This window comes from Podarcis liolepis (genome assembly GCF_965112155.1).
Source record: "Podarcis liolepis genome assembly, chromosome: 14".
In the NCBI taxonomy this organism is placed as follows: domain Eukaryota; kingdom Metazoa; phylum Chordata; class Lepidosauria; order Squamata; family Lacertidae; genus Podarcis; species Podarcis liolepis.
In genome coordinates, this window is record NC_139569.1 from 48797592 (window position 1) to 48814745 (window position 17154).

General features: G+C 46.0%; 2 protein-coding genes across 9 annotated transcripts in view; one reads left to right on the forward strand and one right to left on the reverse strand.

The window, feature by feature from the left end:
- Positions 1-2042, reverse strand: part of SLTM (SAFB like transcription modulator) — a 38870-nt gene extending 36828 nt beyond the window's left edge. Inside the window, exon 1 of the mRNA XM_083475656.1 lies at positions 1582-2042. Within this exon, the coding sequence (XP_083331782.1) occupies positions 1582-1824 (243 nt within the window). The 5' untranslated portion in view covers positions 1825-2042. The remainder of the gene's footprint in view (positions 1-1581) is intronic.
- Positions 2043-6290: 4248 nt separating this feature from the next.
- RNF111 (ring finger protein 111) overlaps positions 6291-17154 on the forward strand; it is a 50859-nt gene continuing 39995 nt past the window's right edge. For 2 of the 8 annotated variants that reach the window (XM_083475658.1, XM_083475661.1), the window contains exon 1: positions 7897-8222. Coding sequence is in view for 4 of the 8 variants with exons in the window: in XM_083475659.1 (XP_083331785.1) it covers positions 6523-6568 (46 nt within the window). In the remaining 4 variants the exon portion in view is untranslated. Of the gene's footprint in view, positions 6569-7896; positions 8223-17154 lie in introns of those variants that run through there. The other 6 variants (XM_083475662.1, XM_083475663.1, XM_083475659.1 and 3 more) reach the window with 5 other exon arrangements.

Consider the following 17154-nt stretch of genomic DNA (forward strand, 5'->3'; position numbering starts at 1 on the left):
AAAACCTAACAAACAAGATTTTACTTTCTTTAAAATATTTAGCAACCCTTCATTAAGAGATTCCATAGTGGTGTAGAAAGAGTAAATAAATTTCATTCAATATAAAAATCTATTTTAAAACTAAAAGGAAACCTAATAATATTCAATAAAACAAAACAAAATAGCCCAAAACAAACCTGGACATGATTTTTAAAAAATCTAATCTAATCTAAAATGCCCAAGCATACAGAAATGTTTTCACATGGTGTCTAAAAACCTGTGGCAATGGCTGCTCTGTATCCTGCCCTCTGGGTCTGCACCATAACGTTGGCACCATAGGAAGAGCACTACAAATCTGGGATACCACCAGAGAAAACATCACTCTCGTTTGTGAATCTCATTTGCAGAAGCATAGTATGAAAGCAGGAACTTGGAGCAGGCTTCTTCAGAAGATCTTAAGATATGGGTAGGCTGGTATGGCAAAAGATGCTGCTTCATGAATTTGCGCCCCATATCTTTTCAAGTTTTAAAAGTTAAACACCACAAACACCTTAAGCTAAACCCAGAAGTGATAAGGCAGCCAATGCAGAACTTTCAAAATAAGTGTAGTATGAACAACCCCCGCCTCTAAAGCCGAGATCCAAGACAACTTCACAATGCCTAAACATTTACTGAATGATAAATGCACAGCCATATGCAATTGTTATCAGGAGACAAGATGGAATAATGGTTTGACCAGTCAGACTAGCCAGGTTCAAACAGTGGCGTAGCGTGGGTTGTCAGCACCCGGGGCAAGGCAAGTAATTTGCGCCCCCTAACCCGTGGATTTGCGCCCCCTAACCCCCAGATGTTGCGCCCGGCCCCCCCTGCACCCCCCACGCTACGCCACTGGGTTCAAATCCTCACTTAGCCATGAAGTTCACTGGAAGAGCTTGAGCCAGCCATTAACTGCTGGTCTGATTCACCTCACAGGGTTGCTGTGCGGAGCAATTTTTTTTTTTTTTTTGGAGGGGTGTGTGAGAGAGACAACCACTATGCAGACCACCCGGAGCTCCTTGGAGGAAAGAATAAAAACGAAGAGGCATCGTGACTTAGCTGAGCACAAGCTCAACTCCACACACGCCCTCCTTCGCTGACTGCTGAGGGTTTCCCGCCTCCTTCCCTCACTTTCAATCTCGCCCATTTGTTTTATGAAGCACATTTTTTTATCGGCTGCCCTATAGCAGACCTCAGGGCAGGATACAGAGCAGCCATTGCCACAGAACCGCCTACAAAGAGTTCTCTCGAAATAGTTTTCTGTTTTTAAGCCCTATTAAACCCCACGGCGTCTCCGTAGCGAGAAATGCGCTACCAGCCTGCAAGTTGCGGGGGCAAAGGAAGAAGAAATGCCCTCACGGGACGCAGGAAAGCCTTCCGCCCGCCGCGCTTCTCCGTTGGAAGGCGGTTAAGAGGAAGGACGCCGAGAGAGGGAGAGGCCGCGGAGGCAAGGCGAGCCGGGCGCTCACGGAGGCCCCGCGCCCTCCTCCTCGCTCCCTCCCGAGGCCAGGCCGGCGCTTGGCTGCGGGGCCCGCGGCCTACCCCGCTCCTCCTCCTCCTCCTCACCTGCTTGAGGCGAGCGATGAGGACGGTCTTGACGCCGGCCACGTCCAGGTTGCGGCGCTTCAGCTCGGACTTGAGGTCGATAACGCGCAGCTCTGTGATTTTCTTGCTTTCCGTCGGCGTCTGGTTGGGGCCCGGGGCGCCGCTGGCCGAAGAAGAGGAGGAGGAAGACGAGGCAGCGGTAGCCGAGGCGGCGGGGGAGGCGAAGGCGGCGGCGGCGGCGGCCCCAGACGGCGCAGCGGCCATTTTGCTGCCGCTTCTGCAGCTCGCACAATGCAGCGCCCTTCCCCCTCAGCCTCGGAACCAGCCAGGCCGGCCCTCCAGCGCGCACGCGCAAGCCTCTCGCCTCCTCGCCTATTGGCGAGTCGCGCTCAGGAAGGACCCGGATGCAAGAGACGCCGAGGCTGCGTAGCGGGCGGACATGCGGGGCGGGCGGGCCGTGCACGAGTCTGAGCGCATGCGTGTAACTGGAGGGAGCCTTGTCTTCCGCTGCGCCTTTTCTCTCGCACGCCGCGAGGGGCCCTCGGCTCCGCCTCTTTTTACTCTTTCAAGCATGCGGATTGGCTAGTTGGATTGCCGGAAGGCAGGAGCTTGAACTTTATTGGAAGAGAGAGAAAGGGAAGCGGGGCTTATGGGAGGGGCGTTTGAGCGTTCAAAAATGCTGTTGGACTTCAGTTCCCATTAGGCCCAGGCAGCATGGCCGTAGACAGGAGTGATGGGAGTGGCGCCTCAGGTCTCCCACCTCGGCTGGTTCCATCAGGCTTCTTCCATTTCAGCAGCGTATTATAAGAACTATTACCACATAACTTTAAGAATTGAGTTTGCTTTTGTTTTTATCATTCTTTGTGCTTCCCCCCCTTTTGTGCCTTGACTTTTATCATTTATTGCTCATTTATTTCATAAAATTTATACGCTGCTTGATTGCAAAAACAAACAAACAAACCTCAATGCGGTTTTTGAAAAGAGAGAGAATAAAAATGAAAAAAAATCACAACCATACTTTAAAATATACAAAAATTAAAATACTAACAGCAGATTTAAATTACCTCAACTTTTCAAGCATCTGGGTAGGCTTGATCAATCTACTGGGTAAGGATGATCAATCTATTGTTTAAATTGATCAAACTGTGTAAGCTGGAAGCCTTTTTTTGGCTAGAAGCAGAACACAAATGATAGAACAAATAATATATGCAGGTATGTAATGTGTGAATCCGTAGATACAAGCAGGCACACGCTCATTACACCAAGGAGGGGCAGACTTCAGGATTGTGGGATCTACAAGAACCCTGAGATCCTCTGCCCTGGGGGATCTTTTTCAGCCCCGGGGGTAGGATCTCTGTATCACTCCCTTATTTCTCCTCATCCTTCAAGGCAAGGAAGAGACATTATCACAGACTAAGGCCACATTCCTGCCAAACTAAAGCACTCAAATAAGGTGTGGAGCAAGGCCACAGTCTCACCGCATTTTTAAAGCACTGTGAAACCACTTTCGCATTTAGTGAGAGCTGTGCTTAAGCATACAGGATAAAGCCTTGTACAGCTTAAATCCTAAGTGAGCCATATAAAATTTTAACTCCTTTTTAAAAAAAGCAAAAATAAATGAAAATCTTACTATTATAAAAACCTCACACCAGAAAGTACCGTATTTTTCGCCCTATAGGACGCACTTTTTCCCCTCCAAGAATGAAGGGGAAATCTGTGTGCGTCCTATGGGGCGAATGCAGGCTTTCGCTGTAGCTTGGAGAGTGAGAGGGGTTGGTGCGCACCGGTGCGACCCCTCTCGCTCTCCAGGCTTCAGGAAACTATCAGCAAGCCTGGGGAGCCCTGCGGGAGTTCCCGCAGGGCTCCCTAGGCTGCGGATAGCAGCCTGCTGTCCGGCGCGCGGGCGCCCTGAAGCAGAGCGCCCCGCGCTTCGGGCAGACATCGGCCAGCCCCACAAGCTCGGGGGACAGCAGGGAGGTGCAGCACCGCCATCCCGCTGTTCCCCGACCTGGTTTGGAGGCTGGCGCTGGGGAGAAGCGTGCTTCTCCCCAGCGCCAGCCCCAGAAGCTCAGGGGACAGCGGGGAGGCGGAGCGCTGTTCCCCGACCTGGTTTGGTTTCCCCGACTTGGTTGGGGGGGGGAATAAAGGGAAAAAAATTCTCCTTTATTTCCCCCCAAAAAAACTAGGTGCGTCCTATGGGACGGAGTGTCCTATGGGACGAAAAATACGGTATATATTATTTATTCTTCTACATTATCATTTAGATTTTAATAGGTGTCTAAATAATTCCTATCCAGATATGGTTTTTATGGCAATTATTTGTATTTGATCTCCAGCTGATATACAACTTTAAAGTGGGGACCCATTTCTTAATTTTTTATCATATGTTTGTATGGTGGTAGAACTGCTGTTATGACTCATCTTAGAACAGGCCATGACCCACTAGTAGGCCTTAATCCACATCTGAAAACCAAGTGATTTAATCCCAATTATTTGTTAACAATATTCTTTTCGCTTTGAAGATAATTTTGATGAAGCTTGCATTTTTTACCAAATTATAAATTTTTGGGCCGACTTCGTTCGGGGGGTTCTGATCATGAAGCTTGCATTTTTTTATATCAATTGTAATCAAGACAACATGAAAGAGAGGTGATTTTGATTAGGAATATACTGCACCTTATTATTACTGGAGGATTTTAAAAGGGCCAATTGTTGATATGTATACAGTGGTACCTCGGGTTACATACGCTTCAGGTTACATACACTTCAGCTAACCCAGAAATAGTGCTTCAGGTTAAGAACTTTGCTTCAGGATGAGAACAGAAATCGTGCTCCGGTGGCGCAGCAGCAGCAGGAGGCCCCATTAGCTAAAATGGTGCTTCAGGTTAAGAACAGTTTCAGGTTAAGTACGGACCTCTGGAACTAATTAAGTACTTAACCTGAGGTACCACTGTATAGTGTTTTCTTTATGAAAAATCCCCTGCTTGCATGATAGCAGATTGGCTGAGCCATTGTAATTTTCATAGGTGATAATTATTTCTATAAACCATAATGGTGACAAGGCTTGCAATTAAAATATAATCAGTGTTATGATGCTATATGATGATGTACTAATACATTCTGCATTGTGTAAGTGAATTACCGTAATACTTGTTTAGTAAATCTAAACAACTTTTCAACAACCTGGTTTGGTTTGTAGACCTTAGGGTGGAATTGCACAAAGGGAAAACAATGACAACAATCAATATTAAAATCAGTTTAACTTTCAAATCACTTCATACTGTGGACAGGCAAAAAGACACGTTTTCAGCTGGGACCTAAAACAAAGCAAAGTTTGTGCCAACTGAATTTCTAAGGAGGGGAGGAGTGTGTTCAATACCCTCCAATATTTCTCCAATGAAAATAGGGATGTCTTATTCAACAACCATAATAATGATAATGATGATGATGATGATGATATTTATACCATCATTCTGAGCGGCTTCCAACATCTATAGAGACATAACAAGACATTAAACATGTAAAAACTTCCCCATACAAGGCTGCATTCAGATGTCTTCTTAAAGTTGTATAGTTACTTCCTTGGCTCAGGGGTCGCATGACTCCATACCCTTCAACATTTATCCAATGAAAATAGGGATATCCTAAGAAAAGTGGGACATTTTTGGATCAAATCAGAAACCGGGATGGCTTCTGAAATTCCAGGACTGTCCCTGGAAAATAGGGACACTTGAAGGGCCTGGTGTTCCATAACTGGGGTGCTACAGGTGAGATGGGTCACTCTGGGAGATGGCTACTTCCTTTACTGATGGCCCTAATGTTAAGTTGTGGGCGAACATATCAGATGACACAGCAATTCTTCCAAAGCAGCTCTTTATTTGTAAGCTGGAACAGAACTAACTGAGGAGCTCAGTCAGGCTGCTTATATAGAGCTCCAGAACAATGTAACTGTTGCCATTTTCTAAAACTATCCAATCACTGAATGTCACTTTCGATCCTTCATTTGCATACAAACTATCCAATCACTGAACGTCACTTTCGAACCTTCATTTGCATAACTATCTACAGTATCCCCCTGCTGGCCCAGGGTGAGAACTTCGGTACATAACATAAGAGGAAAGCCTCCCCAGCTCAGTACTGCTAAGCTACAGCAAAGGGCGCACTTGCAAATATTCCTTGAACTGCCACCTTGGCTAAAGAACCCTCGGGTTCAATTCAGAGCACCTGAAGGAGGCAGTAGCCGAAACCATTTGCTGTAAGAATTGAAAATCTGTTTTGTTAGGCACTGTAATAAATATAAGTGTGTGTGTACACACAAATGCACACACAAATACTACATATGTTTTAACAATCTTCCAAAGAAATGTCAAGTACATTTCCAAAAACAACCCCCTTTTGTTTATTCCTGAAGTGGAAATCCTTTAAAACAAGAGATTGTTAAAGAATTTGAGTGATAGAGAATTTAGGAGAGATAAAGTAAGTGGGGGGACCGGAAGAATTAGGAAAGGATGAACTTAAATTTGTGTCTTTCTTTTTGGTATGCAAGGAGTGTTATTTTTGGATTTTTTTGTTGATCGTTATATACTTTTTGATCTGTTTTTCTGTTTTGTTATGGGTTTGTTTAAAAAACAACAACCAATAAAGCATTTTTTTAAAAAACCCTGAAGTGGAAATCCTAACTCCAGTTCCTGAGAGTAACCCCCTCTAAATTCACTAGTGCTTCAGAGCAGACGTGGGGTGGGAATTAGGGTTGCAAGGAAGGCTGCGCATTTTTCTCAGTATGCGCAGCTGGATGAGCTGTTGTCATGGTTTGTTCTGTGCGGGGGTTGGAAGAACTGGGTTCACCCGACACGCAACGAACTACAACGCTCAGGATTCTTTGCGGGAAAGCTGGCAGTTGAAGTGGCCCAAACCGACGCGGATTTCGGACTCCTCTCTGCAGGTTTAGCCGTGCCCAACTCCATGGAGCCTTGTGCGAAAAGGCTACGCAGTCGGGGGGAAAGCTTTGGTACGTGGGGATAATGGAAGTGCAGGTTATTAAGTCCCCTAGTTCCGAAATTAATAGTTAAAATTTAAAATAGAAATTCGTAGTTTCTACACGTCCCTCTTTTCCCCTCTGCGGGCCCACTTTCGATTATTTTAATTCCTTAGTTTTGAAACTTGGGGATACTTTCATTTTTCTTTGCACAGGGCTGCAGCCCTCTCGATCCAAATCCCCGAAGGGTTTTGAGGCGTCTTAGAAAATAACCTTTCCATTGTGGCGGGCGCTTTGTGGACTTGGGAGTCCCACTGAACACACACACGTGTTTCCTTCCAGCATCCAGCTGTCAGAACCTGTCGACTCGACTTATTCCAGGGGTTCATCTTAGGTCTGCAAATGGCTTCCTCAGCCTGCGCAGAAGGTCCCTGCATTGCAGGGGAGTCGGACTAGATGACCCTGCTGGCCCCTTCCAACTCCACAATTCTTTGATCGTTTGGGACCGTCACAACAACCCCGCGAGGTGGGTTAGGTAGCATTACTCCGCCCCGCATCTGGAGGAAAGCCGAGGCTGCTTTGGTCGGGGGGCTACCACCAGCAAGACCCATTCATGGAGGAAGCCGGCTCTGAGAAGCGTGTGGGGCGGCCAGAGGGACGCTACAATGGGCCATCGCCACCCATTTCGCAGTCCTGCAGCAGCAGCGAGGCGCAAACAGGATCCCTTCCTGAAGGCTGAGCCTCTGCAGCAAGGCGCTGCGTAGTCCTCCGGCCAGTAGGTGGCGCGCCGCCCATAGTGAGGAACAGCGGTAATAGGAGCGGCAGCGGGGGGGGATGGGGAGGGACGTTAGTGCGTCTCTCTGGTGATGACAAAGCGGCTGCAATCTTAACGGCTTTCCCAACAAACACTTCCGGCTCGCTAATATGCCTCGGCTGGACTCCATGTGCGGGGCGTAGAAAGTGGTGGCAAATACGTTTTGCGTTTATTCGGTCGTTTTAAAAACGCGCACGCAACAAAACCCAAGGTGTGCATTCATTCCGCGGCTTCGATGTTTGCTCGAGGAGAGCGTGGCCTTCCGCCTGTGAGCGCAGGTTGGCTGATGAAATAAGGATCTTGTCAGGGTTCCCTTTTGTTTTAACTCATTAAAATAAACAAGACCACCATCCTTTAACTAGGCTTATTTAAACTAAACAAACCCCCCCACCAACCCCCCCTCCCTGTCTTTCCCCGCCCTGCACCCGCACGTGGAGTCGCCCATCGCACTCCCGAAGTGCGCGCTGCGAGCAGAGCCTCGCGCCCTCTTTAGGCAGCTGCCCGGTGGCGCTTGGCGGCTTTGCCGTAAAGCGTCGCCGAGTGTCGCGCTTTTGCGTCCGCGGAGGGAGAGAGAGGGGGAAAGGGAGAGGGAGGGAGCGGCTGGCAGAGGAGAAGAAGAAGAAGCAGAAGAAGGAGACGAGGGAGGTGGCGGCGGCGGCGGCGGCAGGAGAAGCAGGACCGGGGGGCGGGGGCCGCGCAGCAAAGCCAACTGCCCCCGCTCGGAGCTGCGCCCTCGGCCCCCAACCGGGGAGGGAAGGAAGGAGGGGACCGGGCGAGAGGAAGGACGTCGCGCCGAGCGGAGCCGTGAGGAGGGTCCGGCGCCAGCTGGGCCGGGCTAGGCCGCTTCGCCCTCGCCCCCCTCAGCGCCCGCAGGTACGCGCTGGAGGCTTCCGTGGGCCCCGGGAGTGGGAGGAGGGCGAGAGGCCGCCCTGCGTGTGGGGCTCCCCTGGGCCGGGGCTGCCCGCCGCCGCCGCCGCCTCCGCTCGCTTCCTCCCGCTTCACGGCGGAAGAGAAGGGGCGAGACCGCAGAGGAATAGGCGGCGGGGGGCTGAGGGCCCCGGCTGGTGCAGCGCCGTCCGCCTTCCCGGGAACTCGCTGTCCCGAGAAGCGTACAGTTTGGGTTGGGTGGGGGGAGACGGAAGGGTGGCAGCTCCGCGCAGCGTGAGAGCTTGTGGGGTAGGAGGGAAGGCAAAATATGGGCAGCTCGGGCTTGGCCGGCCTCTTTCGCCCCGCTTTCCTCCTCCCCGCGCTGGGCCTGTGTGATCTCGGATAAAGAAATGGAATTATTGGTGATCACTATGCCCTGGTCTGGCACCCTCGAGGGTCTGGTGAACGCCGGCGATATGAGTAAAAAAGCCTGCAAGTGCCTGCATTGAGAAGTTAAGAATCTAAATTTAGACTCTTTGACTGCATGTGTTGGAGGGGCGTGGAAAGAGGGGGATTTGTAAGGGCCACAGCAGCCCCATCCCTTCCAGCCCCTTAAGGGGGTGGAAGCTTGAAGTGGAGGGTGAAGAAACGAAATGCAGCTTTAGAAATGGGTCCTGGGTTGTTGTCTTTTATGTCATTTCCATAATGACGTGTGACGATTGATTGATTAATAATACAGCACCATTGGTGCACATGGCTCTTTATATGGGAACCCAAACAAAAGGCAGCCCTCTACCTTTAGAAACTTAACAGCCAGAATGTGGCTGGAATGGGGAGATGAGTTGCAAAGGTAACAGAATATGATGGCATAAAAAGGTGGCAAGAGGGAATCCGCTTGAAAGTGGGTGAAGCAAACAAAACATGCACGCAGCTCAATTCTGTGCAGGTTTACTTGTGAAAATACCTGTTGGAAGTGCTTGTTTCTGAGTGTGTATGGGATCACTACATAAGGCTGTTAGTCTTTCATTCATTCAAACGAATGAGTGTGTTTAGCAGGATAAATGCCTCTCTTCATTTGACATTTCTGCTTGATCAGAAGCATTTGTTTTTTAATAAAAAACATTTATTCAAAAGTTTCAATACAGCATTTACATTGGATATATCCCCTCCATGTATTTTGTTGTAATGCTCATGAAATGAAGCACTTAGAATAATTCTTTTAAAGTGTTAATTCTATCATGCAACAACAAGCTATCACTCCGCTTTGGAACGCATTTTTAAAAGAAAAACTTGATTAGTTTTCAGATACCTTTTAATTGAATAACTTTCTAAAGAACTGCCTGAAGTAGGCATTATATTATAGTTATATTATATTATAGTTTGAAATCTTGTTTATTCTGTTATATTTTACTCCAAGAAGACACATTTAGCCTAAATAGAACCCCATATGGCAGACATGTATGTACAAAACATTCTTTTAGTGTGATCCCATTGAGATACCAATAAGAAATTTTGCAGGTAGCTCTTAGAAATATTAAATACAATTTTTAAAATTTTCAATTTTGTAACTTAACTTTAAAATTTAAAGTAAGCCTATCATGCGACATATCACATTAAAGCCCATGAAGTTTTGAAGAAATTTTAAAGGTTTTTGTGTAGTCCCGCAAAGCCAAAATTGCAGTCTTTTGAAATTTCAAACCCTCATAATTCAAAAACAGGATGAGATTTTTAAAAAAAGATGTAAACTTAGTTTTGATCATTCAACAAGTGTACAAAATATGACAAAAAATTGGATGACATGAGGGAAAAAAATGCATCACTTGATATGGAATGACCCAAGGGCAAGACTTAGGGTGATCACTTGCTGTATGCTATCCCTAGAGAAAATATGCCCAAGGTGCCTTAATATGGATTCATTATCTCTTTCAACACAGCCCCTTTTATTTCTGTCTCATGCTCAGAGTGGACTCTCTCTCCCCCTACTTAAGTGTTTGCTTGTGAATGGAGTATGGATCCTGAAACAGAATAGGGATGTGGCATTTGACTTCAGATGAATGAACAGTAAAAGCTTAAGTATATGGCCCTGATGTGAAGAGAGCCTGAAGAAAAGGAGAACAGGATTTGTGACTTGGGGAGGTTGCATGGGGTTCCAGTAGGACTAAGATGGAAGACCATATTTGCAGTGGTTGAAGATGGCTCTGCAATTTGTTTTAAGGTTTTTTGTGCTATGGTTGGTATACTGTACTAAATAAACAAACCAAATGTTGTTCACAATTTGTCTGCAGGTTGGAGAGGAGTGAAGTACTCTTGTGACCTGGAGTCCTTATTTTATCAATGTGTAGCCCTTCTATTAATGCTTGAAATTTGATTTGAACAAATGGCAATGAACCTACCTTGCTGAATCTGAGCTGGTCTGGGGTGGGTCAGTGCCTGGACTACATGGAAAGCCTCAACTTCAGCATGGGAACAGGGCAGGAATCAGAAATCTAAATGTAGTAGGACAGGAAGAGGATGAGAACATTTCAATCTTAACTCCTCCCCTCTCAAAATAAAATATCTGGTGGTATCTTTGTACATTGTCAAAGGCCATGTAGGAAGTTGGAGTATGTGGTAACTCTGAACCTTGGCAAGCTTTGTTGTCCTCCCAGGGTATATATTTTGTGGAATTACTTGTTAACTGTACTGTGAAATCTGTTTACCAGGCAGGTTGAGGTAAATTTAATGTAAATTGAGGTTCAATTTTTACATGTGATTGGGGGAGTGAAGGTGGTGAGAAGAGTATGAAGGGCAAAAGTACAAGAGCTAGCATTGTGTTTATATACACAACATATACCGTATATGCATAGAGTGGGATGAGAGAACTTCAGTGTCTGGTTGTGGATCTGCTGTTAGTTAAACACACTTTGGCTGTATGCCAGCTGATCTGTCCTGAAATGGTGGGTCACAGTGGTGAGGAAATCATGTTAACAAGGACTTAATGTATTGTGTCTCTCTTTACAGAGTTGAGTGGGGTGTCATTCATGTGAATGAATCTCCCAAGTGGTAAGCTCCCCCCTCCCCGGGTTATATGATAGTCTAGTTGTATCTTGCACATGATAGTAAGAGATCCCCTGATGCTAACTGGACCGGCTGGTGACGATCTTCTCTCCCCCCCCCCCCACTACCACGCCAGGATCCTAAAGGGTCCATAGCAGGAGATATAGGACTATAGACCAGCCTTCCACTATCCAGATGTTTTGGCTCATCTGGATTTTGTTGGGGCTGAGTGAAGTTGTTGTTATATATTTTTTTATATCCCACCTTTTCCCCTGTAGCCCAAAACATTTGGGGAAGGCTGGTATAGTTTGTATAGGAGTGTTCAAAATTAGCCAGGTGCCAGGTATGTTTTGCGACTGGCACAGGTCCAATTGCGACCAGGTGAAAATCTCTGGATGGTGTCTGGGGAAAGCAAAAAGTCACTTAGAGAAGAATCTGAAATATGTCATTGAAGCTTCACTTTGTTTTATTCTGGATTGTTTTATTTGATGTTTTGATGTTTTGTAAATGACTTTGAGATTTGTTCTTTAAAATATAAAGTGGTATGAAATGAAAGGAATGATGATAATGAAGTCCACTGCAAAACAAAAACAAATGAACAAAAATGGCACCTAGCCATTGCATTGTGGCAACCATAATCCAGGTTTAAGGTGCCATTTGGTGGTATCTATCTATCTATCTATCTATCTATCAGAATTTCTTGTTCCAGTGCTACTAACTAATCCTGGTGATATATGAGCAGCTCTCTCCAATGTGAACTGTTGAGGATTGCTGTGGTGCTTGGTCTTCAGTACATTAATGAAAGTACTTGTTAATATACCACTCGGAATACTGCTACTGTGTAATTTTCTGTGAGACCAGAAAATTGGGCTGTCCTTAAAAAATATATATTTTTAATTTCAAAATTGTGCATGCCACATTTCTACCAGAGTTGACATGGCAAGTCTTCTAAAAACCGCAGTATAATAAAAACATAACACAGCAGAGCAAAACAAAACAGATTATCCATTAATACTAATAAAAGCATTAGTTGGATAGCAGTCAACACACCAACCTGAAACAGAAAGAAGGCAATAGGAAGGGTGGGGGGATGGCAAACCATTAAAACTGTTTTTATGTCTGAATGAGCAGTCAAGATGGCTAACATGGAGCCTCTGATATTGTTGTGATCTGCATTCAATATCCTGAACTTAGCCAGCCGTGCAATCATAGGTATGCTGCCAGAAGTCCCAAGCACAGGGATTGTGACTTGCCCACTACAGAGTTTGCAGCAATTGTGCAACTCCACCACCCTGATCATATTGTTCCTTACCCAGCAACAAGCTACTGTACAGCACAATAGAAGCACCAGTTACTGTGGTGCTAGTCAGTAACAATTAGTCCCCTTCCTCTTCAGTATGCCCGTTGAGGGTGTAGGAAGTGGGAGCATCAACCTCATCTGTGACGTTAGGACCACATGCTTGACTCCAAACTCCCATCAGTCCCAACCAGTATGTGACCATTGGTCAGGGATGATGTGAGTTATAGTCTAACAACATGTGGAGGATCACGTATTCCCCATCCCTGCTCTAGGCCGATACTCTGAATTGCTGCAGTACAAACCGTAAAAGTCTGGGTTCAAATGGAAACCCTGGTAGATGCTGTCACTTCTTCCTTATCTTTAACTCTTGTTGTATGCTGATTTCTTCCATACCAGTAGAAAGCTATGTTCCCCAGAGGCTCCTGAAGGACAGCCCTTCCATCTGGGATGACTCTTCCCTCTCACTGGCCTACCAGTGAGAGAGAAGAGTTTTCCCAGATGGAAGGGCTGTCCTTCAGGTGCCTCTGGGAATAGAAATTCATGGTAATATTTTCCTTTCATTTCTGCTTATTGGTGCCCTTTAAAATAAGCTTTTTTAAAAATGGAAAATCCATGTCCAGAATCAATTTTCAGAGGTAGTCCCGTCACACAGTGGCATGAGTATGCGGTGCCTTCCTAACGTATTTTACACTGCTGTAGAAACTGCTTTTCTATGGGTTCATTCCACAGCACAGCTGTAATACTTGAAGGCTTGGAATTGCATGGCCATTGGCCAAGGCTGATTGCAGGAGTCTTTCCCACACGTGTCCTTGCAACTTTATAGATCAGTGGTTTTGGGGCCACCACCCCCTTGGTTCCATAGCCTCTGTCTTCCCTACAGCATTATTCAGAATAGCAGTGTGCATGACCCACTAAGGAACATGAAAGCACAATAAAATTCAATGCAGTAACAATTAATTGCACATTTATTCAAAATCCAGTTAGAACTAGTTTAATTAAGTCAACAAAATTGATTATCTTGATCCAGTGCTACCAGCTTTTCAAAGTCTGAGAGTCGTTTCTTAGCTATCACATTTAGTAACTCTTTCACTGTTCCATAAATTCTGAATGCAGTGGGTGGGCTTGATGAAGTTATACCAATTTCCCACTCTTTGGTCTAAAGTCACATAGCGGGAGTCTTCTTAAATCACTACATTTAGTAATCTGGAAGTCCATTTCTTTGCTTGGGGAGAAGGTGGACAACAGCACTAAACTGTGTTCTATCAAGGTTCATGTTGGAAATGCAGCAAGGAGTTTAACCTCTGTCTATAGCACAGAGAGCAATCAGAAATTTCCTTTTGTAACCAAAACTTGTATGATTTCTTAAACTTTGGCTTCAACTGAGTCATTTTGTAGCTCAGGTAGTTCTTTCTTCACTACCACAACTTCCTCAATGTATCTGAAAATGGATTTCTAATATGGAATTTCTATCAAAAGAAGATCCCCCAAATCACTTAGACATATCTTAAACAGCATATCCAAATGGTGACAAAAAGCTTGTAAACATCTTGCTCTGCTTTCCTTTGAACCGCATCAGTGAGGCCAAGAGGGGGGTCTTGTCGTTTGGGCAGCCCAGGACCTCCGTACATACTGCCCAGGCTTGCATCCCAGAGAGGTCACTTCAGTGCTTACCGCAGTTTGACTTCACTCCCAGAGGCACACTCCATTGTCTGTCAACAACATCCCACTTTTCTCTTCTAGCTCAGACAGGTTTGGAAATTGGTACAGCGTGCAACACCTTACATTGCACTTGAATAGAGTTAACTCTGAAGTAAATATAGAGATGGCAGATTTGGCCTCAGTTACCTCCAGCACCCCCCCTGACACCCCCTTGCCTCTTACTGCCCCCCCAGGTAATCTAGGGGATGGTACTGCTCTAGAGGTTGCAGCTGTTCTGCGGAATGAATCTCTATGGAGGCATTGCCCATGGAAAGGCCTATAAAGAACCCTTGCTAACAACTGGCTTACAAGTATGGCTTATGCAATACCTCTTGTAGTCAGTCTCCAGTGTTAGTTATTTAACTTCACGGTGTTTTTACTCTTCTTTGGCATCCAAAGCATTTTATTCAAAGTAGAGCTGAAATTAATGGCACTGACTTCATGTTCATTAATTTTATTGGGTCTATTCTGAGTAAAGCTCAGGCACCACCCAGTATCACTGCCAATGTGCATGGTTTGGCATCCAAGACTCTCCTGGGCCTCAGCCACCTCACATCATTGAATGAGTCTCTGGACCTCTGCTGCCCAGGTTGGGAAGGGGTGGGTCATACATTGTTGAACAGAAAGGTCTTTACAATAAGTGGGCAAGAGAGGGGTTTGACAGATATCACTAGGGAGGGAGTTATGCATCTGTACTGCCCCCAGGAAAAGGCCCTTTCCCTATTATCTGCCAGTCAGATCTTAAACTCCAAAGCTGATGGGGCTCAGGTACGTTTCCTCATACAATTTGGTCCTCTAAAATTTTCATATCAGCACTTTAAATTGAGTGGCCTACCCAGACCATACCTCTCACCGGCCCTTGCTCTGTGTCTTTGAGTGCTTTTGCCTGGCTGAAATGTGTCTTTGAACTGTAGTGACGCCTCTTGCTTATCTGGATGGAGAAATGAGGGTAGGTGTAGAAACCTCTGACTTTTGCTTGCCTGGAATATAGCATAATGAATAAAGCAGAGGAGATTGGGAGCCATATGTGGTTGGACTCCCATCAGCCCAGCCAGGGATAATGGGAGTTGTAGATCAGCAAGCAGGACCATCAGTTGCCCATCCCTGGTATAAAGGGAAGAGCCATGTCCATTGTTCTGCCCACACCCGCTTTTGTGCCCTGCCCACCATTCATATGCAGCAGCCTTCCAGAAGGTTATGCATGAGAGAATGTGGCCTTGGGGCTGAAATAGGTCTCCCACCCCTGCTGATAGGAGGGGGCATGATAGAGAGAAGAGAATCTGAGCCTTGGCTGCAGAGTGGAGTATGTTTCTATGTCTGCTTAGGAGAGTTGTCATACATCATGTAGGATGTTCTCTGGAGTGCCATGCTCAGTCAGCTCCTGATGTTTAGAAGATTGGGGTGGGGGTATTGGAAAAGGTTCACTGGCTCCTTCAATGGTTTTGGGCTCAAGTCAAGACTGTTGGCATTAACTTACAAAAGCCCCACAGCTCAGGACCAGAATGTCTTGAGGGCCACCTAGTCCCACATGAACCTTCCTCCCTTTGGTCAGGGGTGACCCTTTGGAAATCCCTACCTACTGTGGTCAAGGGTGTGGTGACTATTTTTCAATGCTTCTGAGGTTTAGGTCCTCAGAATTCGCTACTGCCAGGTAATAACAGTGCTACTTGCACATCTGCCCACAATTGTAGTGTTCTTAGTTCTGCCTACTCGTTGTGTTGCTTTGATGTCTAGTACAGTGGTCTCCTGCCAACCTAGCAGTTCGAAAGCATGTCAAAGTGCAAGTAGATAAATAGGTACCGCTCTGGCAGGAAGGTAAACGGCGCTGCTCTAGTTCACCAGAAGCAGCTTAGTCATGCTGGCCACATGACCTGGAAGCTGTACCCTGGCTCCCTCGGACAATAAAGCGAGATGAGCACCGCAACCCCAGAGTCATCCGCGACTGGACCTAATGGTCAGGAGTCCCTTTACCTTTTTACAGTGGTTGGGGTGGTAGACTAGGACTTAAAATATCAGTGTTTGAATCTCCATTCAGTCATGATGCTTACTGGGTGATTTTGACCTGGCCAGTCACCGTCTTTCATCTCACCAGATCAAGGCTACCTCACAGGGTTTTTGTGAGGGTAAAATGTGGAGTGGGAGAGCCATATACAATGATGCCTTTACCTCCTTTGTGGAAAGATGGATAATAAATTATAAATGATGCAATAATAAGTAATTTTTACATCCCTGCTGCTAAAACATTTATGGTGATGATGTATTTAATATTTGTATTTTTTTAAGTATTGCAATTTTGTGAGCCACCTTAGAAATAATCTGTTGACAAGGTAAAGTAGAAAAGTACAAAATAAAACATAGCAACACCAAGGTTGATCGTGATTCTCCTACTATTCGTTGACAAAGAAAGGAAGAAGTCCCCCTCTGTAGGAGTTTGTCCCTGAGCACAGCAGTGCCACATTCAGAGCCTGCAGGCCCCCAAGCCACCATGTCACTCCCAGGAGAGACACGGGCTCGGGTGTGGCAAGTGTCGCCCAGTCCCACCCACCCTCCAGCTATGCCTCTGCCTCAGCATTTCCCTAGTTCCTTTAGTGCTGCTCTTTCTCAAAATGCTCCTCCTTCCTTGCTTGTCTGTAAACAGCCAGCATCATGCAGTTTTCCTGGTTGTGTCAAGCAGTGCAATAACCACAGCCATCCCTGCCAGTTTTCTGCATGTTAGGGGGACGTGGAGCATTGTCCTGTTGATAAGCATGCTTCTAAACATGGGCCTCCTAGAACTGTGTTTGCTTGGAGGCCAGTTTCAATTGTGTTGTTAGTTAATACACAGTTCTCTGCACTCCCTCTTTAGTTTTCGAATGTGAAAATGCCTGGCCATAAAGAAGCTGTTCGCATAGCTTTATTGAGCCA